At 42.2% G+C, this 25,274-nt stretch overlaps 1 protein-coding gene across 3 annotated transcripts in view; it reads left to right on the forward strand.

Annotated features, from left to right (window-relative positions):
* Nucleotides 1-25,274, forward strand: part of STARD13 (StAR related lipid transfer domain containing 13) — a 769,773-nt gene that overhangs the window by 440,229 nt on the left and 304,270 nt on the right. Inside the window, exon 1 of one of the 3 annotated variants that reach the window (XM_069205552.1) lies at nt 21,711-21,977. The exons of the other annotated variants lie outside the window; for them this stretch is intronic. Within the exon in view, the coding sequence (XP_069061653.1) occupies nt 21,809-21,977 (169 nt within the window). The 5' untranslated portion in view covers nt 21,711-21,808. Of the gene's footprint in view, nt 1-21,710; nt 21,978-25,274 lie in introns of those variants that run through there. 3 annotated transcript variants of the gene reach the window in all.

Raw genomic sequence — 25,274 nt, forward strand, 5'->3', positions numbered from 1 at the left:
GATGACCAACGAATAGGTTATCCTATAAGCTCTATTTTTCACAGCTATGATAGTATCACACCTTGGTAAACAATGTAATGATACTTGTATAGCAGACTATTGCAAAAAGGGCTTTCTGTGAGTGGAAAGTTGTCTGCAGTTTGAAGGGCGGGGCTGGAGTTTAAGCCGAAAGGACAGACTATTGACTTCTTATTAAAAGGAAGCTCAGGGAGAGTTCTGAAGGCGAGATTTCCAGACTTCTAACCAATAACCACCTAGCATAAGGGGTTTAAAAGAGTGCATTTTAGTCAGTCGACAACATCAACAACTTTGCTTTATTGACTCCCTCACCCGTGTTTCATTTAGGTCTGCAATAGTGTGAAATCCGTTCACTGAATTTTCATCTGAATGGGAGACTTTGCACTGGAATTTAAACATCTCATGATGAATACAGACAATGGGCCAAATTTACTATTTTTCTATACAGAGCAGGAAGACAGACGTACAGCTCTATTTGTAATAAGCTAAGGCTCTGCTGCTGTTGCATCAAGCGCTGCACACTTTTGACTACACTGTGTAGTGCCCACATCCTTGCACCATAGCCAATTGTTTCTGATGCCTAGCATGGTTTTATACTGGAATGGTACTCTTCCAGAACAAAATACTTTGCTTAGACACAGTGTAAAACTATTTTACCTTTGAACGTGTGCTGTGCTGCGCACGTTTTTGCACGTTTTTGCCAGTAACAAGCCTTCTATCTGCGGGGCACTGGAAGTTATGCACTCGCAGGCTCGAGGGAAAGGAAAAAGATAGAAAAACAGTGTCAAAGAACGAACAAAAGGAATGACAAAACCTAAAATAAGTAATGGGGCCTGTAAGGTCATGGGGCCTGTAAAGTCTAATGGTGGATGCAAAAGTTGTGAGGCGAAATCAAGACAGCACAGTCTCAGTATTCGTGCCCCTGACATTCCAAAGCCTCAGCCACAGACTTCTGAGCAAATCTTAAGGCCGCACTACTTGTTCTTTTACAAATTAAGCCCTGGATATGTCACCCCTGTGATGCTAAGTAGTGCAGGGCCCTACTTCGCCTTATTTTGGCGCTGATTTCCAGTGCACATAAAATCTCAATTCAAGACTCTGGGCTGGTTACCTGTGTTTTGTGACACTAAAGCGGAGCGAAGCCTTGATCAACCTAGCCCAATGTTTGCTGGGATGAACTAAGGACACAAATTCGTAACTAGCCTGCAGCAGTTTAAGAGCCGCGGAAACTGCGTGATAATCAATCAGACGCCAGAGTCAGGAACCCTTTATGTTAGGTGCATTTGCATTGAGGGTTCTGATTGCCACATTCCTGGTGAAAACCTCCCAGGCTCCTGCAGACTTAACCGCGCCTTCGGGCGAGGGCTGGAGAGACGGGCTCTCGGCAGAATCCTTCATTTGCTTGACCTATGGTATCCACCCTCTGCCATGGCTCTAAGACTGGTTGGAATTTCCTGAGGAGCTCCCGTGCGACATAACTGGAGGGGGCGTGAGCGCGTGGACGGAATCCTGTGGTGCTAAAGTTAATGCGGGTGCTTTGTGTTCCGCGCGCAGCTGTGCTGGCCAATGTGGGGCATTCACGTGAATGGAAATTAGCTCTTACGGTGCATCAAGCGCCCGCCTGCAGAGCCGGCCCTTGAAGCGCTCTCCTCGAAATTACAGGCTAGCTCGTAAAACCTGTAACACCCATAACAGGCTTTTATCTTATTTGTGCCCGCTATCATTTCTGTCTTTTGTGTGGCAACTTTTAATTTACAGCTACACTGACAAGACGAATGACTTTCGTAAGTCCAATTAGTTTGGGTAAATATAGAGCCATACACATTTTTTAGAAGTAACACAAAAATGTCTCATTATTTTTGGAGCTGCCTGTTACTTAGACACCGAGCATGATAATTCCATAATAACAGTGGAGAGGTGGAATACTGGCGGTGGGTCCCGAGGAAGGGAAGGAGGGAATAGTATTATCATTGCAAGGAAAATAGATTTTTTAATGTATTGTTTTATACAGCGCCAACTACACCCCTGTGGGCTGCGGACCACTGCTCAACAACGTAAACAGGCATCTATTAAAATGCCAACCCTGAAACATCATGGGGCAGATTTATGGAAAGTAGCGCTGCACCTAGTGCAGTGCCATTTTCCTTGTGCCCCTTAGCGCCCCTCTACGGCCCCTCTACCGCCACCATGTGTGCACAATATTTAAAATACGGCGCACCATGGCGCAGGGTAGGGGAGCAATGGCCTCATTTTTTTTTTACGCTACTGATGTACTCTGCAGGAGTAGTGCCAAATTTTTGGGCCTACCCCTGCAGAGTACAAAGGGGCCAATTATAAATAATGGTTTGCCCCCTTTTAACTCCTGCTCTGAGCAGGTGTTAAAAGTGCCGAAAAAAATGGTGCGAGGAAACCTATTAGATTTCCTTGCAATTTTTTTCTGCCCCTAACGGGGGAACTCCCCCTTGCATACATTATGCTTGGCACAGGCATAATGTGGCACAAGGGTTTACAAAGTGGCGCTATGCATGCATTGCACCACTTTGTAAATTTGGCATGGGGAAAATGCCACTTTAGCTCCATCTTAGTATACAAAATGAGGCTATGGCGGGGCTAAGATGGCGCTAGGGGGTTTTAAATATGCTCCCATGTTTTGTTCAATATTGCTAACGTAGCCTGTATTAGCTTGTGCCTGATGACGGATGTTTGTGGGCCTATTTTATTGATTAGTGGGCCGTTTTTTACAGTTGAGATCTTTGATATTTCCACAAACATTGCTTACAGCTAATACAAATGTACGCAGTCTCATACCTTGCACAACATGCTATTCATAGATAATTTAGAAGTTCAAAACATCCCCTATTCATGAATGTGGGCCGCTTTTTTGGCTATCTGATTCACATATGTGGCTACTTCTATTTTTGGGCCTGGCCTGGGCCTATTTCCTGTCGTAGTCCGACCCTGCTTTCAATGAAATGGCTGCTCGTGTTCCCACATCGCGGCTTGTGGGAGGGAAAAGGGGCAGTGTGGCGTGTGGTGGTGGGGGCTTGGGGGGATGACAAAAAAAATAATATATATAATAATTTTAAAAAATACCTTTTTGCGCGCACCTCTACAGTCCTACATTGCATTAACAGACTCCTAGCCTGCCCTGCGTCCAATCCTAATGCTGTGTTCATGCTGCTAGGGGCATGAAAGCAGCGTTAGGATTGGACAGAGCACCCAGCTAGGGCGCTCTGAGGCAGAGTGGGAGTCTGTGCCTGCTCTCTCCAACCTGCCACTGCTTTGCCGGGTTGGAGAGAGCCTAGTGCACATGTATGTTTGGCCGGCCCGAGACAGCCGGTATACATGCGCACTGGGGAGGAGTGCTATGCACTCCCCATCTGTCCCAGTCATGCCCATGGTCCCACCCCTTTTACAGTAAAAACATAATAAACATAGTTTTACTGTAAAAGGTTTGCAGCTGCTTCTGCTGCCGGGTGTCAGCAATGCTCCTCCACCATAGCGGAGGAACCGTCCCTGCATGTTTCCTGTTCCAAGACAAAAGAGCAGAGGGTTTTGCAGCAATCCTATAAAAGAATCTAGCAATAGAGAAAATACCTCTAATACATAAAGTAGAATAATTGTTCAGAAAAAATAAGAATAGTGTGCTAAGAATATAAATATTTATTAAAACAAAGCATAAGCCTTGGACATCTATTACTGCAGTACAGTAGTAAAATAGATGGCATAGTCAATAGAACCTGCTTTGGAATTGGTTGAGTGGGGGAAATGGGACAGGACGGCATCTGTTTGAATTTTGTTTTCATTTAGTGGTGAGCACAACCAGGTCGTAGTTGTCAAGCAAGTCTATACTCTTCTTCCTCCTGGAACAGATGAAAGCAAGCAATAGTAAAGGCAATAGGTCTGGTTTTACTGTTCTAAGGTATGTAGCATAAGCACATTAAATCCAGCAGGTACTTACAAAGTTGTAAATTTGTCTCTGGGGCAGTTCAATAGAAGCATGCATATTAAGGCAGAATGATGTACCCAGAGAGTCAAACACAGATGAATACTCCACCAGGCTGCGCCAAAATGTAACTGATAAAGTCTCAAGCTAATCGCTGAGAGAGGCTGGCTGAAGAAAGCAAGTAGTTGAAAGTGGTGGACCCAAAGCCCACGCTACATATTTTGTAAGCAGTCAATTTGTTAGCTGCGCTGTCAAAATCCAGACCTAAAAAAACCTGAGACACACTTAACAGCCCATGAACCACCAATTTCCCTGGTTGTCACTGGCTCAGGTGGTCCATGCAATGAGCGCAGTTCATGTGAGTCTCTATGAACATATTTAGCGGGCCAGGAAGAACCTCCCAAATAATTCTTTTAACACAATAAAACCACATGTTTTCTGGTTCAGCCGCAAAGATGATTTACAGCTTTCAAATCCTAATTTCTTTCGACAATCAGATTGATAAAAGAAGTGATTTTGCTAGTTTCACAATTCACAAATTGTTTTGACAAGTAGGATCTAGCAATGTCTCTATAAAGCAATACCAGTTATGACTGGTAGAGTGTGGGAAGTATATGTGAAACACTCATTAAATTAGAGAAGTTTTTGCTAGTCTTCTGCCGTAATTAAATTAAAGTTATCACTCTTTTAGGAAAGCTGCATAGGATTTTAGCACTGGCCATGATTCACAAGACCTTTTGCAGTCATAAATTGAACGTAAAACCAGAGGATTATATAATTTGAAGCCATAAATCCCTAGCACTGATTTCCTGAAAGAGGATTAATAATGCTTGTTGTGATAACAAAGTCAGATTTAGGCGTTTACTGAAGGGTTCTTAATCTAAGTGACATACATGTGCATGTGATAGCTATACATTGAGCGAATGGGTTGAGGGAATTTGGTTGATTGACAGGTCCTCTGATGTGTGTCCAGCATGTAAAATATGTTTTATTTCGAAATGCGGCTGTTAGCAGGGTACCTCACACGCCATACCTTTAGACTGACCATTCAGAAACTGACTTAATTCATGATAGTCTATTTTTGTTTTATGAAAGCATCCTTATCTTTCTGTTTCGCACTATGGGGCATGTTTACCGTGAGGTTAGGATGACAGTCATCATTGTTTCTAAGTTCCTTACATATAGGAAAACTTAATGCCACCTAGGTTCAGTGCTAAACCTGGAAATAATTTTTTTAAATTTATGCTTGAATATTTCTGTTGTTCTTACAAAAAGAAATATATCACCCCCACAGAAACATCAAATATGCCACTAAACGTATTAGAATGCTTCATCATCAACAACAGGTAAACATCTCGAATCCAGAATGTCATTTCGCCTGGTTGAGATTTGAAACATACTCAGGCATTTGGGCAGATTTATATCTTTGGTGATTTTATGGTATTTGACTAGTTCCCAAAGATGTTTAGAGTATGCATAACCCTGTGTCAATAAGGCCCCATGGGAAGATTCTGTCAGGCAGGGATGAGTCTAGTTACTTCAATTCAAAATTGGTTGTTGACTCGTGAAAGGCGAAGTCTTGAGTGGGCCATGGTGTTCTTTAACTTCCTCAACAATGGTAATAAATAGCATATTACCCAGGGTGGGTGTGTATATATGGCACATGTAGTCTGCTCTGTTAGTGCAGAAGTTATAAACAAAGGTATTCGGCCATATCCAGAGCACAATCTTAATAAAAAGGCTCTGTGACAGGCGGCCCAGTGGTTTCCCTCGTAAAGTGATATCTACAGTACTTGGGCTTATTGAATGATTGAATCTGATATTTGCACTTTTAGTAATAAATGTGTGAATCCATATTTATTACAACACTTGTTCCAGATGTCATGCTTTATTGGGCCAAAAGTGTGATCCCTGTCGTGACATGCATGTAAATATCATATTACTATGTAACATTGTTACAGTTGTGAAATATATTATGCTAATCACTTACCGTAAATATATTTGGAAGTGACGCACTTGTATTTGGATCTATGACATGTTTGTTCTTAGTTAATGTGTTCTATGCTTTTTTTTACACATGAAAAATATTTTTTCCCTAAACTATTAAAGCAGGGGAGCGTGTTTGAGATGGTGCCGAGTAGGGGCGCCTCTCAGAAGCTCCACTGCCAGCAACATCAGTCAGAGCAGATCTGGCTGCCCGCAGTATTTTTGGGCCACTTCGCTCCGTGTGCAGTCACCGATGAGCGGTCTGGATGTTGTAGGTCCTCCTGCCTAGAGGTAAACAGCCAGGCCGAGGTGCCTACACGCGGCCTGATCTGAAAGGCTGTGTCACTTCCAGAATGGCAGCCGCCCTGATTCTAGCGATGGGAATTGCCGGTGAGCCTCCAGGAATCTGACTCATTGGGGCTAGCCTGGTGTGAATAGCAGAGGAGATTGATGGCCTTGGGGGACCCAATCACGTTAGCTGAAAGGCAGTAAGATTGTGCTGGCACTCTGGCAATGGCCTGCTGACATTGCTGAGTAACTGCAGGGGGCAGTGATCAGCCTGGTCGCATGTGACGCGGATCATGGTCGGCGCATACTGAAGGTCAGACTGAGATACAGGCAGCTTTGTGCTTGAGGTGCCTATGATTTGATTCCTGAGGCCTGAGAAACTCTGAGTGGAGCTACAATGTGTGCTGGGCCAGAGGGGCCCATGTGAAGGTTCCTGGCTGCCTGGGGTGAAGCGTGGGAGGGTTGGCCAACAGCTGTTATGAGGATTGTGGCGCCTCAAGTTGACGGAGAACACATAGAGGATCTGTGGCTCAGATGTGTGGTGCTAGGGTTGTGCCTCAACCCTGAAGAGTCCAGGGTTGATTGTGTGAAGCCTGGTGGGCCTGGATTGGCCTCTACCGAGAAGAAATTCACGGACACTTACCCCTAGCAAGCACTGCTGTACACACCAACTGAGTAGTGGTGTTCTTCTTGCTCCCGAATTGGTGGAGAGGGACACACTGAGCCAGAGCAGGTGAGGGGGGTGGCTTAGGGGACTGAACTACCTATCCTGGTCACAGCGGACATGCTATTACCCCCCAGTGCCTGGCACACACCCCCTTCAGTGAAACAGAGGCTTATCACCAGCAGCTGTGGCCTCCCAACACCACTCCAAAAGGAATGGCACCCTCAAAGATTTGTTTGCTAAAACCATATCAAAGAAGGTGGACTCGATCAGGGACCATGCAGTGGGCCTGGGTGATGCTGAAGGGCCAAAGGGATTGGATGATCCTGCTGCCTCGAAAACAAGATCTTTTCTGGAACAGGTTTTCGGGGCCCGCAGGTATGATTTTGCAGCTCTTAAAAAAAAAAGATGGCATTGGAAGTCAAATAAATCAAAAGGGACATCGGTGAGCTGGGCCAGCGAGTTCACTCACTTGAACAGACCCATGATGCCTGTGAAGAGGAAATGGACAATCATCTCCGCAAACTGATGGAACTACGAGACCAAAATCTGGAACTGCAATACCACCTGGAAGATTTGAAAAAATCAATCCTGATGCTCCAACATTCGTATTAAAGGAGTTCCGCTGCAGGCAATCTTTTGGAGTCTGGAGGAGTTTACTTTTTGCCTTTTCCGCCATGTGGCCCCAGTGCTCAAGGATCAAGACATAATCCTTGACTGCACCCACAGGACTGGCCACCCGACCTGCTCCCCCAGTCAGGCACAGGACATCCTCACATGCCTACATCACTAAAGACAAAAAGAGGCCAATCTAGCAGCGGTCCGTGATCAGAACACAATTGACTTTGAAGTACTTAAAATAGGGTTGTACCAGCACCTCTCGACTTTGACTCTGCACTGCCGCCAGTCTCACCATCTGCAGAAAGACTTGATCTGTGAGAAAGGGATCAGATATAAGTGAGGATACTCTTTTCGCCTCCAGTTTATCTGGAACAATAAGATGCAGAGCATACGCACACTAGAGGAGACCCACTCGCTGATGGACATGCTGTCCCTCACAGGCAACCCCCAGACCTAAAAGCCGTCACAGGAGTTGGCTACCCATGCGGCAGACCCGCACTGTCCAGCTCGCTCAAAAAAAGGCAAACTGCATAAGTCCTCGTAGACAGAGAGCAGCATAGGAAGAGTTGCACTGATCCGCCCACTGCAGAACCAAGATAGTGCATCAGAGGCAGAGAACGAACATTTTAACTCTAGCATCCTAGAACCACTCTTATTGAGTGATTTGCATCATGGACGTCCCTAATGGGAAGCATTAGTGCCTTCCTTGCTGAATGGACAGGGACATAGGCGGGCAGCCTTCGGCTATTGGATGCAACTTGTGCAGTGGAGCTCCACTTCTGGCCTCTCAGCGATGGTGATGGCGAGATCTCAGACAAACAATATGGATCCCCTGAGTTTGATTGTGTGTGTTCCCGGAAGGGGAACTGTTTTGTTTTTATATTTCATGTTCAACCTCCTTGTTCACCCAGTGGCGCCTTTTTTTTATGTCTGTAGTTCTTATTGACATAATTTGGTGGCAATTTAATGGGGACCCCCAACCTCTGTATAGGTTTCGAAGGCACACACTAGTACATACATAATGCTTATAATGGTTAAAATTCTTGGTATTAATGTTAGATGCTTTAACACCCCTGTCAAGAGGATGGCCCTCCCCTCCCTTATTAGAGAGGCCAGGTGCGACATTTGCCTCATACAAAAAACACCTGCTCAGGGCCGACTGGAAGCAGATGAGATCTAGGTGGTTTGACTGCCAGTACTTCTCATCTGGACCTGGGAAACAAGCTGGAGTGGCTATATTAGTGGCAACCCACTTCCCCGGGAGGGTGACGCAAACACACACTGAGATAGCCGGGAGTCTCCTTTTATCGTGCATTGACATGCAGGGACATAGGTTCACATTAGCAAATCTTTATGGCCCTAATGACCATCAGGAGGGATTTCTTCGTGATGCCCTGGGACGAGTCCTTCATTCACCAGACACAGATATTATCGTAAGCAGTGACTTCAACATTGTCCCTGACTCACAAGTAGACAGATCCATACAGAGGCAAGGACAGACCTCCACAATGTCCTCGGCCTTCTGGGTCTGGTTAGCGGAGACGGCGCTGACAGACATCTGGCGACAGACACACCAGACCAAAAGAGACTACACTTTTTTTCTGCTGTTCACCAAACGTATGCACGTATAGATCTTTTTCTCACATAACCGTGACTCACCAGTATGACTTGAGCAGTCCATATCGATGTGGCTGCCCCTTCTGATTACTCACCCATCACTCTGAGATTTACAGAGCCTAATTCCACGTCGGTTCCCTGTCTTTGGTGTCTCAACTCTAGACTCCTTACTTACAATGTGATCCTCACAGAAATTAGGAACACTATAAAGGCCTTTTTGGCCATGAATGATACTCCGGCTGTGACTACCACACTGCTGTGGGACACTCTGAAAGTGGAGGTAAGGGGTCAATTAATTGCCATCACAGTGCGCCTAAATGCGGATAGGCGCAATAAACGTACGCAACTGGACGATATAATGAGGGAACTTGAAATTCTGCCTAGATGCACAGGCTCATTAGCAATCAGGCTAAAGCTGCCTACCACTCAAAATCAATTGAGGGCAATAGTTATGGACAGGGCAGAGTATGCCCTATTGCGAGTGAAGCAAAAATATTATGTAAGAGGGAATAAGGCAGGATGCCTCTTGGTGCACCACCTCCATTCACAAGCTGTGCACAAGAGGGTAGAGGAGCTGAGGATGGCAGACAGCACCCTGACTTGTCAGGAAGGACCTGATTTCTAAGGATTTTTAATTATTATATGCAGCCCTATATGTAGTGGACAAGCTCAATGCTGGTGGAATTGAGGCATTTCTGGACTCGGTCACCATGCTGCGCTTTCCTCCGATTAGATCTGATAAACAACTTTTATCTGATATAGATATGCTTTTCTGGTCACGCCACCACAGATGACCAAAACAGCTGCACAACGTAGGTAGGAAACGGAGTGCGAATGTACCTTCACAGACCCAGAGTGGCAAGACGTGCTGCATCGTGCTTGTGTGTCTGCATGTGAAATGTCCAGTACCAACCTATTCCTTAAGATAGTCCACTACTGGTACTACACCCCAGCAAGGGTAGCTGGCTGGAAGACGTGAACAGATGGGTACCCTTACTCATTTACTGTGACAGTGTCCTAGAATCGGTCCTTTGTGGCAGGATGTCCTAAAACTGACAAATGAGATCTACAACATGGACATTCCCCAATTCCCTAGTTATATCTTCTTGGGGCTTCCCAACTCACTAAAACACCCTCTAAGGTCTGCTGAAGGCTGCCCTATTATGCTGGTACAGGGGGCTGCTAAACAGCTTCTGCTTTCCCGCTGGGGATCGGACTCGATTCCGGCCTTCACTGACTGGCTTCACAAACTATGGGACTTATTGGGGTTGGAGAAACTGACGGCTACTGTGAGTCATTGCTGCTATTTGACAAGACATGGAGTCCTTGTATTTGTTACCTATAGGATGAATTTCAGGAAATAACATGCCCCGTATAGTTGTGTATTCTCTGCCTAACGCAAAGTGACAACAGTCGGTCATAACTAGATGGGGCTTATTGCTAGAGATCGGCCAACTGCCTGCATTGTCACTCCTGTCCCCTTTCTATCACACTTTTTTAGATGTCTCAAGCCTATCAACAGAAGTCACTGGGTGTTGCCTCCTAACTTACCTTTTCCCATGTTACTCTCGGTATCTCTGTTCTTCACTTTTTTGTTGACTTGACATGGCATTGCCCAACCAGCCTTTGGATATAGGATATATTCAAAACATCGATAAAAGAGATCTTAAACCTAAACTATTAAAGTAGGGTCCATGAGTAAGTGTACTCACATTTTGCTTTTCTTTGTGGATTCAGGTCAGCAAACATCAAATTTAAATAAGAGGACGAGCCTGCTAACCATGTGCAGTAATAGCTGATGTCACATTTTAATTTAATGTTTTGAAAAAACAGGATGGGCTAAACATTCATGGTGCCATGTGTAGATTGGTGCCCACAAGTCTCATGAATATTGGCTACAAGAGCTTTCAGATGGACATTTGACTGTTTACTGATAGGCATCAGCCACTGAAAAGGTTCTGACACCAACAGTCATTTGCAAATTTGGCACAGTTACACAAAAAGATTTAGCTGATCACAGATGACGCTTTGATTGGTAAAGTTGAAAAGGAAGAGTTACACAAGAAAGCTGTGAATCAGAGGGCCTTATGGACAAGTCAGAGATAATTAAAGACAGCACGCTGTTTAACAGTTACCATTGTAAGGACTGCTGAACAGGTGCGACAGGGTCTGAACTTTTCAGTTTAAAAGCAGTGACGCCCCCTCCGCTATATTGGAGGAGCATCATCCCACTGCTGAAACACAGCAGAAAGCAATAAATAAAATGATAATAAAAAAAACATTTTATTATCATTTTATTTTTCCGCTTAGCTAGTCTGCTGATAATAGGGCAGAACGGGGCGGAGCCAGCATACTCTGCGTCAGCAGGGAGAGGGAATGGTGGGTGCACTCTAAGTGCTGTTTTTGGGCGGCCAAACCAACATGCTCACTTAGAACTCTGAACCCGAGCTGTATTTGCACAGCCGAGTGGAGACCAAGAGCAGGCTCTCACTTCCTAACTGAGCAGCATTTCAACCCACTCAAGTCAGTCCCAGTACTTCTCTCATGCTGGGTAAAAGCATGAGTGAAGCGTCTGGATTGGATTGGGAGGGGTGGGGAACAAGCACAAAAGCACAGAGGCAGCGGGAGCGGCTAGAGCAGTGGAACACCGAGGTGGCAGGTAACTCTTATTATTTTTTTTATTGTCTCCCCTCTTCACCCCGCTCCATGCGCTGCCACACCAGCCCTTCCTGGCAGCAGCCGCCACTGTTTAAAAGCAAGTCTGACCACCGAGTTCTGGACTAACTGCAATTTTCTTGTTGCTTTATCTGGTAAATCAATATAGACCATTGTACAATAGTCTAGTCATGTGACAATAAAATAAAATGAATCTGGATCTCGTGTGTGCAAATGAATAAACGATGAATTAAGCGCCTTAAAACACAACGCTGCAAATGACAAGAACTGACCTCTGTTTAGATAGAGTAAGGCTAGAATCAAACTTTACTCCTAAATTCTTAAAACAACTTACTGGAACAGGTGTCTCACCTAAGCATTGGCCAAAAAGGAAGACCCCATACTGTGGAAGATCCCAATGGAAGTAGGTTGTCTGTTTCTTGACATTCAGTTTAACTACCACATCTAAGCATCCATTGATTTAAAGATAACAATTAAAGTGATAACTCTCTGATTAATACCCCCTTGTTTCTCATATGTGTATAACCAGCATAAACGAGGTAGGAAAAATTAAAAAAATGGATTAAAAAAGCCAAACAAACCATATGTAATTGAAACAAAAGCAGTGAAAATATGGACCCCGAAGACCACCACATTTTAAAGTATTTTTATCAAAAGGAGTAGTAGAGGCATTGACTCGTCTGTTCACAAAAAAAATTCTGAATGAGACAGGTGCATTGACCTAATTCTCAGCGATTCTAAATAATTCAAAAGAAGCTGATGTGTGACCATATTTAAAGAGATCTAATAGTATTTATGCCACAAGGATTTCGCAATGTGCACAGGTTTTCGAAGTTCATCCAGCACAGCTTTTACAAGAGCCTCTAAGGTGCTCTTAGCATGAAAGCTGGCTGCACAGGAGGTATAAGATCATTGTGCACCACATATTCTGAAAACTAGTTGTAAACTTTGCGTTCAAAAAGTTTGGTCAAGTATGGACCTTTAAGGTTGGTATGTAGTAATCCAGGTTCTCAGGGTCAAGAGATGGCTCTCCAGTTAGAGAACAGAAGGGGTCATTATGACCCCGCTGTTCGGTGTAAATGTGGCAGTAGTACTGCTGCCAGGCTGGCAGTACATACCGCCACATTATGACATTGGCGGGTTGGCTGAAGCTAACCCGCCAATATACCACACCGACCTCCATGGCGGTAGCAGCCGCCGAGCCGGAGATAACAATCCTCAACCCAGTGGCCACTACTGTACTGCCAGCTGCATTATGACGCTGCCTACCACTATGGTTTTCGTGGCGTTACCATGGTGGTAGGCCCTACCTGGGACAGGGAATTCATTCCCTGTCACTGTTAGGAGAAACACTCCCCAGACAACCCCCACCCCCCTCCTATCCACGCTCCCCCTTTCACATTCCCCCCATACACACACACTCGCAGACACACACTCACTCACACAGACATACACGCATTCATACATGCATACATCCCTTCATTCATGCACACATCCGTACCCACATTCATACTGACACGCAGACACGCATTCACATTTCCATTCATACCCACATTCTCACGCATGCACACACACACAAATAACACTACACACGCATTCTCATTCACTCACACATTCACGCATTTATAGACACACACACAACACCCTCCCACCCCCTCCCCTATCGGAAACCCAACTTACCTGCATCTAGGGGGTCTTCCAGCAGGGGACAGGATGGGGCGCTGCTACCACCAGCAGTGCCCGCCAACAGAACACCGCCAGGCCGTATTGTTTGTCATAATACAGCTGGAGGCCGTCTACTCGCCACCTTAACACCATCTGCCAGCATGGCCACAGACAGATTTCTGCTCTTCTTGTGGTGGAAATCCAGATGTAGACATATTATGGCGGATGGATGGCTGCGGCGACGTCCTTTTGGCGGCCGTTGCAGCGGCGGTAGGTGGCATTTACCGTCATTGTCATAATTAGGGCCTGAGTCTTGATTCAAGAGTCTGGAGCCACTCGATGGGGGGGGGGGGCGGATAAGTTCTTGCATTAAAGCAACAGCAGGTAGGTCCTTTCACGCCTCCATTCTCCACTCAACTGTTGCTATCTCCTAGCCCCCACTCCACTCCACACCACACACCAACATACTATTATATTATTCACTCTAAACTTTCCAGACACCAACTCCGACATAGAGAGAATGGAGACAACCAGGATACTACAACCCTCTCTTACAAACAACAAAACACACACCATCCATTTTATTGCATATCAAGTACAGGGACAGCCATTCATTACCACTCAATTTCCAGAATGTCTGGCTTACACATTTACCCAACAACAACCTGTTAAACTCTCCAATACCCACAGATACACAAAGACAACAATAGTAGTCATAGAAGATCGATCTGAAACTAGTCATAACATGAGGCTCCCTACACCACGTCAAGCAAAGAACCGACAACAACTAGGTTATCGCTAACATTATACAACAGTCCAAGAGACACAAGTCTTGTGGCATCCTTCAGCATTAGACCCTACCACCACGTCTACCTACTCATAATGACACCACAGAACATTTATGCATGTGGGACAAGTAGTCACTGATGCTCAGTCATGCCACAACCAGAACACAGAACCCACTGGCTACCTTCAACAAAGGGTTACCTTGCCAGAACTTGGCCACACTCCTCAATGTGTGCATCCTGCCATGTAGCTTGAGCTGACTCTACCTGCCAGTGGATTTGAGGTTGGGGGTCTCCAATTTAGCCCTCCATGGTCACAGGGTTATATTCCTTCTCAGGATAGGTCTCCCCGATGCCAGAAATGGATCTCAACTGCCACCACAGTCTTGCTATATTTTTACATACGTCCTTAACAACTAATCACCAAAATTATGAAGTAGAGACCAAGGTCTTTATACAAGAGTTTGTTCCATTGAGGCAGGAGGTTATTTGTTTATTCCATTTTAGGTTTTTAGGCTACAGCAATAGCAAGTAGGGTGTGTTAGGGCTCCATTCTTCTACCAACTTTCCCTATATCCTAGCTTCCACTCCACACCACACACCAACATTCTATTAAATATTTCTTTCTCAGCATTCCAGGCACTACCTCAGACATATTGGATGTGAGGCCAACCAAGATACTATAGATAGTTTCTTTTAAAAAGGAGTAACCTGATCTTTTTTCCACTTTCTAGCAATAATGTCCATCATTAATGAGGGTTGATAATAGCAAATGGTCCATCAAAAGGAGATCTTTATGTAATTTGGCAAGTAAAATATCTGCCAATAGACTTGTTCTTTTTCACTAGGGATACAAAATCCTCATTATTCAACAATAGAAATTGTGATAAGAATTAACAAAAGATCTGACAAAGGATCCATAATTTTCAGAAGGATGCTTGATGGCGCCTTTTGTCTCTGTTCTACTAAGAGAGGAAAGGTTGTTACTGACTATCCCAAATGAGCCATAAAACTCTTCCCATCTCTCTCAGTCGTCCTAATCTTCTTAATCATCTGTTCCTAGTCTCTTAGGTAGCAAGGCATTAGATTATTTTAGCTGCCATGTGCACAGAATTCATTTTCCAGAATGATGACTTTGTGTCTTTAGACTGTATTGTCTGGTTGCTGTTGTGGGACCACAGACGTTTATTAAAAAGGACTAACACCTCAACAGGGATATTATCTGTTGTTAAGGGTTGGCACTGTTGTCACCCCCTGACAAAACAGAGGGTCATATTTAGAGGTGGTAACCTTTTTATGCTGAAGGTTATGCACTTGTGTTTTTGCTTTTTTTTAAATTTGATATACTGTTATGTAAATCTCACTTTGTGACTCCGCTCAGGTTTGAATAAAGGAATTTGAACCTCTTCTCCACATTCAGATACATGATTACTCATTTGGGCTCCTTGTCTCTTAACTTATACTCCTCCTGTCTCCAGTTAGGCTCATTTTATCTCCACCAAGACACCTGAACAGCAAGCATAATTAATTAGTCCCCTATAGAAAGCAGGCATCTTTTTCCTGTTCTTATAGGGGTTCTGTGTCTCGGTTCCTCTTGCTTCATAAAAAAGTTTCTTTTTCATTCTTGAAAAATAAATCCCTTTCCCGCAAGTCAAATCTGAGGCTCCACAGAGGATTCTTGAGGTAACTTGGCAACCATTGACATGGAGATAGATAGCTCAGGTTGAAATCATAGCCATATTTTTGATACTGATGCTGCTATTCCCCACCTTCCTCGGGATTAGCAATTTCTTGTATTAATGAGCGAGAAACTCTGGTAATATTTTTCAAGCAAGATATATAACAGCTGAAAAGGATATGTGCACCCTTCTTGTTAGCATGTGTATTGCAGTAGATGCATCACCTCTCCAGAAAATATTTCACATTTGACAGTCTAAACGGAGATGTATTTAAAAAACAGCATAACACACTACAACTCCAGATGTTGTGGAACACCTCTAATGTATAACAATTATTGGACACCAAAGTGTACCTCTAATACTTCCTCCATGAGGGTGAGTGCTGATTCCCCTTATCTCTTGCTGCATCTCCTCATTTGGTTTCAGATCCCATGTGTTGCTAATGACAACGGTGTGTGATGTTTCTTCCCTTAATTCTCAAGTTCAAACCAAAATGGCTGGCTGCCTCACTTCCATTAACCACCAATTGGCTATGCATAGCCTTCTGTTCAATTCATCTAAAACCAGGCATTACTTATTTCTTTTATCCACAGCTCTGCCCTCCCCTATATCTGTCTATTCTTACATTTTGCTTCTTGATTTTAGCCATTTATTTTTTGCTTAATGTTGACTGCTAGCTGTGTGTATCTATCATTCTTCATGACTTTGACCCCCACTTATGATCATTTCTACCTCTTCATTATCTCTCCCATGGCCCTGATTTAAGTTCTACTGCTAACCAAACTATTTTAGTTTAGGTTCCTCTTCATTAACTTTCTGATCCATGTTCCTTCAAAAGAAAGTCTTTTGTACCAAACCACTGTTTAACATTAGCTCTACTTTACCACAGCCAACCCCTTTCAGTGTCCTCAGTGCAGTGTTGATTTAGAGGTGTGGGGATTTCACAGCAATGGGTTAACTGACTTGTAGATTTTTCTTTTCCAAGTGATGTTCAGACATTCTCTAATAGGATCAGAAAAAAAGATTATTCTATGAGTTCCATAATTTATGAGGTGGGAAATGGTCTAATATTTCGGAGAATGAGATTTCTGAAAAGATTTCCTTGAAGAGAGTAATTTTTAAATTAGTTATTTCATGCAAAGAGGCTTTTTTATGGCTCTTTGGTGTGTGACAAATAGGCTCTAGGGTCTACAGCCCTGCAATGTGAAAGATTTACCTTCATCCTTATTCCTACTCTCATTTAGCTGTCACATTTTCTGCTGATGTTAAACCTAAGATCTTTCATTTTTTGTATGATTGTGTAGTTTGCATTACAATCGGTGAATCAAGAGAACACCAGTACACGTGTAAGCAGCTTAAAAGTGACTCTTACAGCTAAGAATTTTCAAGGAAATTTAATCTCTATCCACCAAAGGATTGGAGGTTGTAGTTTCTCGAGGATCATAGATTAGAAATTAGAGTTTTACCCATGACATTTATCTCTTCTGTGAAGGAGAGATCCTAACTGAATATTAGTTTCAGGTTCTTTACATTTTGTACTGGTATATTGGCTGCTCCCTGAATATGAGGCCATCAGATTTTTTAATGTTCTTGATCATACCTCTTACCCTCATGATTTTTGTGTTGTTGTTCCTGTTCCCCAGGCAAAGTTAGATCTGAATGTCATCAAAATGAATTTGTAATTGTAAAAAGCGTTAAGCAATTCCCAGATGGCAGCCAATATCCCAGCACAAAATGTTAAACAGAACATATTACCAATTGTTAGCACTGCTCAGAATGCCAGAAACTCAGTCATCATCGACAGCAGCTATCAACGAGATATGACATGCAAAGTATTTAGCACAACAAATTCCATAATTGAACACAGCACAATTGTGCCATATACTCAGCTTTTAGGGTGATTTACACACCAAGTCACCACACACCCCAAATACACCAATTGCAGAATCCACTGTGGAAGCCTTTTCACCAAACACAGGAATGCATGAGGGAGAAAATAATAGGCTCACAGAAGATGTTAGCAACACTTTTGACAAAACACCACACCCAGTTTTAACACAGCTCAGTGTGTTACAAAGCCAACAGCACCACATTTAGAATTTGTTTCACTGGTGGGAATAATGCCAATTTAAATCTGTGCATAAGTAATCAGTTATGACTTCTAACATATGTCCAACACCAAACTAGACACTGACCATAATACAAAGCAAATGCATATCACAATGTAATGCAAAACTTGGAGTAGTGGCAGGCAACCAGATGGCTGATATTACAAGGTCATATTGATGGCAGACCCTTCCACACCCAATTGCCACAAACATAACATAATATCTCCAATCTGCAGTCAGACCCTAGATGACCATACACTCTCATTAGGGATTATCATGGCAAATGATTAGAAACTCATGCTTCACAGTAAGGTGGAGCCATGGCAAATAGCTTTGGCAGCTTTACAGTGCTCATTGTGCCAAAGAAATACTGATTCCACATGTACGATATGATTGTGTGTACTGTTTTATTGTGATGAAAATAAAGTTTTCAAATAATATTCTTGCCTCTATGTTGTGATATCCAAAATATTGTCACTTGGAATATCAAAAGTAAGTATATTGTTTTTTAGTGTTGTATTTAATATTGTTGTTATAAATATCATTGTATATAATATAGATGTATGTGACATTGTTTTCTCTGTATTATTGTAAATGTTATTTTTTTAATTAAACTGTTTAAATATTTTAGGATATGAATGTTGTTTTTTAGGGGTATGTAATGGGTAGTTTTGTTTATAAAACATATATTATTTTTAGTTCTGATGAAAAATAATTTATTTTATTTTAAACATAATTGTTTTTTATGTTTTTGTGTGTTAATGTATTATGTTTTAAGGGCAGGATGTAGGATTATTGGGGAAAAGAGTGGGGAGTGCTTTTTTTTTTTTTTTTACAATTTTAGCAGCAATGTATTAGTTTTCTTTACATACTACATTGTTATTTGTTTTGAAAGTAACTCATTTTTTAATATTTAATGTTTATGAAGAGCTTAATACCATTCAAATTGTTCAATATTTGGAAGAATTATTTTACGAATATTTTATATCACACATTTGTTTTATTTATAAGATTATATGTTATTTGTATAACCTATTTTAATTTAGATTTTGATGTTTTTTTAACAATTTTTATTTTTTTAATTTTACATATCTTAGAATTTTTTATATTGTAGGGAAATATCATTTAAAGTAAAGTTCGTTTTTAGGTATTGTTTTGAAGTTTCAATATTTTAAAGCTATATAGTTAATAACAATAGTTTGAAAAAAATAAAATGTACAAAACTATATTTTAAATAAATTGTATGATGAATGTAATACTTTTGTAAAAGAAATGCATTTTTATTTTATTTTTCTGTGTTTTTATTTATTTTAAAATTTGAAACAAAAGTTTATATTATTTTTGGTGTTCTTATAATTAAATTTACCCCATTAAAGTCCAACCCTTTCGCCAGTGCGGTGTAGATTAGAACCCCGTAACATCCAAATCTTTCCCCCGTGTACCTTAGTGGGAACAGCAAATCTATCCCCCTCAACATTCAACCTCTTGGATTGGAGTGGGAAGAGTAAATCTACCCTTATTAAAGTTTCATGCTTCACCCAATGTAGCTTAGATTGGAGTAGGAATAGTAAATCTATTCCTATTAAAGTCCAACACTTTCCCCAGTGTTGCTTAAGTTGGAGTGGAACTAGTAAATCTAACCCCTTCCATATTCAACACTTTTCCCATTGAGCTTAGATTGGTGGGAGAATACTAAATCCGCCCGTATTAAAGTACAACACCTTACCTAATGTACTTTGGATTGGATTAGGAATATTAAATCTAACTCTTTCAATGTCCAATACTTTCCCCAGTGAAGCTTGCATTAGAATTGAAATAGTAAATGTAACCCCTTCAGTTCCAACACTTTCTCCAATATCACTTACTCTGAAGTAGGGATAGTAAACCTACCCCCATCTCATGACACCAGCCTTAATGACTCCCCCCTCCCTTCCAGACGTCCACGATTCCCAGCACTGCTCTACCATCACCTCCCTCCTGTGGCCCACGAAAAGACACAGTTTTAAGAACAGAAAATAAGCTGTGTTGGTGTGGGGCTGTTGAGGCAGACTGCGAAACGTAAATGGAATTCTGTAGACATTAATATCTGCAGACAAAAACTATACACAAAAGAGTTTATGCCAAAATAAAATGCTGCATGCTGTATCCAAACAAAATCAAAAATTAATGATCAGTGTTACATACCACATTCCATTTACATTAGCACAATCTGCTTCAGTCACCGTTCTGTGTTAATTTTTGAGTCAGAAGTACTTGCCCAGACTACTTTAAATAGATTTTGCCTTCAGGCCCTCTGCACTTCACATTTTAGTATGCAGTGTTTTCATTAGAAGGCAATTGCAGTGCTGGCCAGGCATAAACCTGCCCCTTCAGGGAGGGTTCCAAATAACTGAAAGTGACTGGTAGCCTTGGCACCTGGATCTTTTTTTACTGTCATGACCGGTATTTTAATATCCTGGCTAGAATAAAAATTAGCAACACCTTAAAATAAAAAATTAGGAAAATGTCCTAAAGGGGGTAGTTTTTCCCCTTATCACTGCATACTGTAGATGGTAAACATAAGAAAGCACTTTAAATGTGTTCTATAATTGCCTTATTGATGCCAGACTGTTAAATAAAGTAAATCAAGACAGTAAAGCAATGTTAAAAATGAATGCAAATATTTTCTACAGTGTTCTACTTAAGAATAATGTGCAGACTCAAAAAGTGAACAATGGCTGGTATTTGTCTCTGGGAAAGGTGGGATACCACGCCTGGACTTTCCTTTTAACAATTTGTTAGCAGATGTATGAATGTAATTGTTCAGTTGAACTGAGCCAAGATTGTTACCAAAGCCACTGGAATTATGCAATTTTGCAGCACCTGTGTTTTCCATCTTACTCTAGATTTGCCACATTTGCCACATAATCCTTCATCTACTGCATAATCTGCAGGTTTTAATTGAAAACAATTGTTTCTAGCGCAAACGGATCCAAAGTTACAGAAAATGTGGCAACACATGTTGCTGCAGAGTGGGAGACCCTTGCAAAGGTTGACTGGTACCCTTTCTGTTGCTTGCTGCTGTATCAGGGTGTGAAACTGTTAGTAACGATGTGAAACATTTGTCCAGAGAGTGTTACTCTCTATAAAAAAAATGATGCAATACTATCACAAAACGTGCCGCATTACACTGCGTAATTTGCCTTTTCTTGCTGCATAATTTCCTCAACCCTTCCACGTAATTCAGTCATCCCCTACCACATAATTCCAGTGGCACTATTTATAACTCACACAATACATTGATTGGTTCAATAAAAGACCAGACCGTAGCCAGGCACTCCCGCCCTAGTGACGTTATCCGTAGGTGACGATATACTGTGAGGGCAGTCAGTGAAAAATGTTCTGTCTGCTGCATTACTTCCTGAAATGGGCGCTTCAGGGCCTGCCCGTGTTCCCTGCAGGGGTAGCCTTTGATGCTTAGTCAGCTGCGAGGTATGCTATTAGCATGTACATGCGCCTTCACACTGTGGGATTAGGAATGCCTAAGGAGACTTTGCTCCAACTAACTACGCCGGGCAGCCTGTCCGCGCGCCCTTCCTTTCTCGAGCTCTGATTGGGCCTTGGGCGTCACGTGAGGCGGTTGGAATGATATGTGCTGTAGCTCTTGGCACTCCTAGTTTCTGTTTTAATGCGCTGGCTCTTCTCAGCGCGCCCCGGGTCTCTTCCTTGCTCTGGCGACTGTGTGGAGCCCGCAGTCGGCCGCACAGGAGGTGAGGATGCTGATGGAGGGGCCCGCGCTTCCTGTCCAGGGCTGCATTTGCGTGAAGACAGTGACACCTGAGGGCCAGGACATGTGCGTCCGCTTCGAGAAGACGAGGAGGCTCTCAGCCTACCGGATGAGCAGGATACTGGCCCGCCGCCAGCTCTTGGCCAAAATCCAGCAAGGTGAGTTCCGTGCAGTCTGCGGGTCCCCTTTAATGTACAGGGATATAGGGCATGACCTGCTCAATACGGAGTATGAGGAGACAGAGGTGGTCTCGTGGGTGGAGATCTGGGTGGAAGAGGAGTTGTGACGCGGGGCTACATTGCCGTCTTTGCAAACTAGCAGTCCTGAGTTCGCTTCCCTATTGTTTTATTTTGAATATAAACAGTGTGATCTTGGGCAAGTAAATTACTGACAGGGATACAGGTGTTGAAATCAGACTGAACATCAGTAAATGGAGTACTCAAGAAGAGCTAACTTTACAGTAAAAATCGTGTCTAAAGTGCTTGCATCTGCAATCAGTATTGATTCAATTTGGCTCTGTAAAAGAAAGCGTTACTGTCAGCTCATGCCCTGGTAATCAATTTATCAGCCTTAGCAGGATGAAAGGCTTAGTGAACCCCAATGGGATTTGAATGTGTTTCACCATAAACCGACCTATGTTGAGATGCCTGAAAAACTGAATTGCATTCATCTCGGAAGGCTGTTTATACTTTAGAGTATATATGTGTGCTTATATAGCAACAAATCCAGTTGGCGCCAATGGAATCTTTGTGAGGCTTCCGTTGTCTGTTTAAATGTTTATATGCTTGAACGCTGGAAGTCGTGAGTATATATAACTTTGGATTTAATCAATACCGAATAATTAAATTAAATATTGGTTTAGCGCTTGCGAGGAAAGTTTCGTGGAATTCAATTGGATTTTGAGGTCATACTATAACGTGTTCTCTGCTCTGCTATTCATTGTGAACAATGTCTAGGCAAAAGTAAGACAATTATGGTCTCAGAGTTTTATCTGGAATGGAACAGCTATAATCACACGGACAGTATCTCTCGGTTTAGATGATTTAGTATGAAACAAGAGTTCCACATTAACTCCTGTTTCTTCCACTAAAGAGGAAATAAGATTGACGTGCGCACATAATCTGTATGAGGCAGTTGTACGTGGTTCCAGGGAGCACATATACTGGTTATAAACAGTTCATGGGTGAATTGAAATTCGGCGTTTTTTCTTAAAATGTTTTGAAAACTTGTTTTCTGTGAAATTTCTGCTAATAAGCACCTTAATATTTTGTAGCATAAATATGTTGGTCTTTTTTATTTTGTTTGCAGGGATTACCGGTTTCTGTCAGTCAAACTCTATGCAAGTATGGGCCTGATTAAGAGTTTGGGGAACAGGTTGCTAGTCACAAACGTGACGGATATCCGATTTGCCGCACTGCAAGTGCTTTAGGACACAAAGCACTTGTATTAATGTGGACGGCATATCCGTTTCATTTGTGACGAAGTATCCCTTCTGCCAAACTGTAAATTAGGCCCCTAGTACCAAACATTTTTTTTCTTTTTAATGTCTTGTGCACACCAAACCCTATTGCATCATTCCTAGGACGTAAAAACACCTGTTCATTTCCAGTTTGCCGTCCTGATTCACTTCTGCATATTACAGCCAAATTGAGATTGTTCTTTTTACTGGCATGAAGGTTGTGATTTGCCAAGCTTTTTCGCAATTCGCTTGGGGGAAAAAGATGCAATGTATGTATGCTTAAATCTGATTAGGAGACTCAAAGCTAGAACAAGAGTGTAGGTTGATCATGAGGAAAAAAAAAAAAATTGCACAGACATTGCGTAGATGAATCAAGAGTGGTGCGTGATTAGGTGTGGACAGGTTGAGATTTACAGGATTACAAATTTAGTCACCGATATTCAGCAATTCTGCAACCACAGAATTGTCCATGCACTAATGGATTTTCCACATTAATACGAAATACAGCAGCTTCTCCATAAGCAGCAGATTTCATCGGAAAAGTGTCTCTAACTCATACATATCAAAAGTTACTAAAATGTTGCACATGGTGTGGACATAGCCTGCAATTTGCAAATATTGACTGGTCCTTTGGTTCATAAACATCAAAGACTGTTAATTTGGGGCAAATGGTGTTTATATCGCCAGTCGGACTATATGCCAGTTTTCAGTCACCAGCAGGAACCACATTCTTGTGTTTAAATTCCATTCAAATAGAGGGGAAGACGTGTTTACTCCAGAGACTGCTCTAAAAGCAATCATTATTTCAAGAGGGCACATTCAGAAATTAGAAGATTATGAAGCAGTTTTCCTTTCTTTTTAAGGGCTTTTGTCTTGAGTTATAGCTGTCACCCAGTTTAGAAATATACATTACAAATATGCTCTGTTCAGTGATACTCTGCGAAGCAGTTTTTGATGGAATGAGGTGTCGTTAGACTTTCTATGATGTGAACACAGAATAAACTAGAAACCGAGCACACGTTTTAAAACATAACTGAATCTGCAAAATAAAAGAGTCACTCCTTTTATAACAAAAAATGTACGGGTTTATTTAATTTCTTCTGAATGAAACATTTCATTAGTTTTACAAAAGCTATTTTACTCTGAGAGGTAGAAAGAACAGTGTTAAATAAAAATACATTCCTGCGCTTCCACTTTGTGAGAAAATCATGACCTACCAGTGGATATAATTTGCAGTAACAGTATTTTCCAAATGTATGGTTTTCTTTCCCAAGAAGCCTCAGGATTTCCTATAGTGCTGAGATCACATTTGTATCTGGGTTAAAATGTCAAAATACATAGATAAAAATACAGAAGAATGTTCCTTATAATTTGCCTTCATCACAACATATGTAGCGAAAAGTATTGCATTGTAGCAATTCTACAGTGCTTAGTACCCCTATGGGGGGCACCGAAGCACTTGCCTACTTGGACAGCAATCTACGCCCTGCAGGGTGTGTGGGTGATAGTATTTCTTATGATCGTAGGATACTTAGCTAGTTACTGCACTGGGTCTCCAACCTGATATTTTGTTCCGAGTTTTTGGTCTGCTGAGATTCTATTTTACTATCATCTGAATGTCATTGTGAGATGTAATGAAGAGGTCGTAGGGTGTGGCTAGTTAGGACCTGCTGGGGTGGACTACATTAGAGTCCTCTGCTTGGCCAGCAGTAAGTGACAGATCTCCTTACTTATTCCATGTATGTTGAGTTGTTTATGGCTGGTTTATTGGGTGGTGCTGTACTGGGTGATGGACAAGACTCATAGCAGATGTGTGATTTGTGAGTGTAGGAGGATTAACCTATAGTGCTGACCCATGAGTGCTATGGTATTAGTGAGGGCTGGAAGTGTTATATATGAATTGACATTACTCTATAATACCCAGGCTTACCCATAGGCCAACCATATCTGTGGGTTGTGAACTGTAACTTGAAGGTGCAATTATCTTTTCAGGTTC

Source organism: Pleurodeles waltl, chromosome 8 (assembly GCF_031143425.1).
Source record: "Pleurodeles waltl isolate 20211129_DDA chromosome 8, aPleWal1.hap1.20221129, whole genome shotgun sequence".
NCBI lineage: Eukaryota > Metazoa > Chordata > Amphibia > Caudata > Salamandridae > Pleurodeles > Pleurodeles waltl.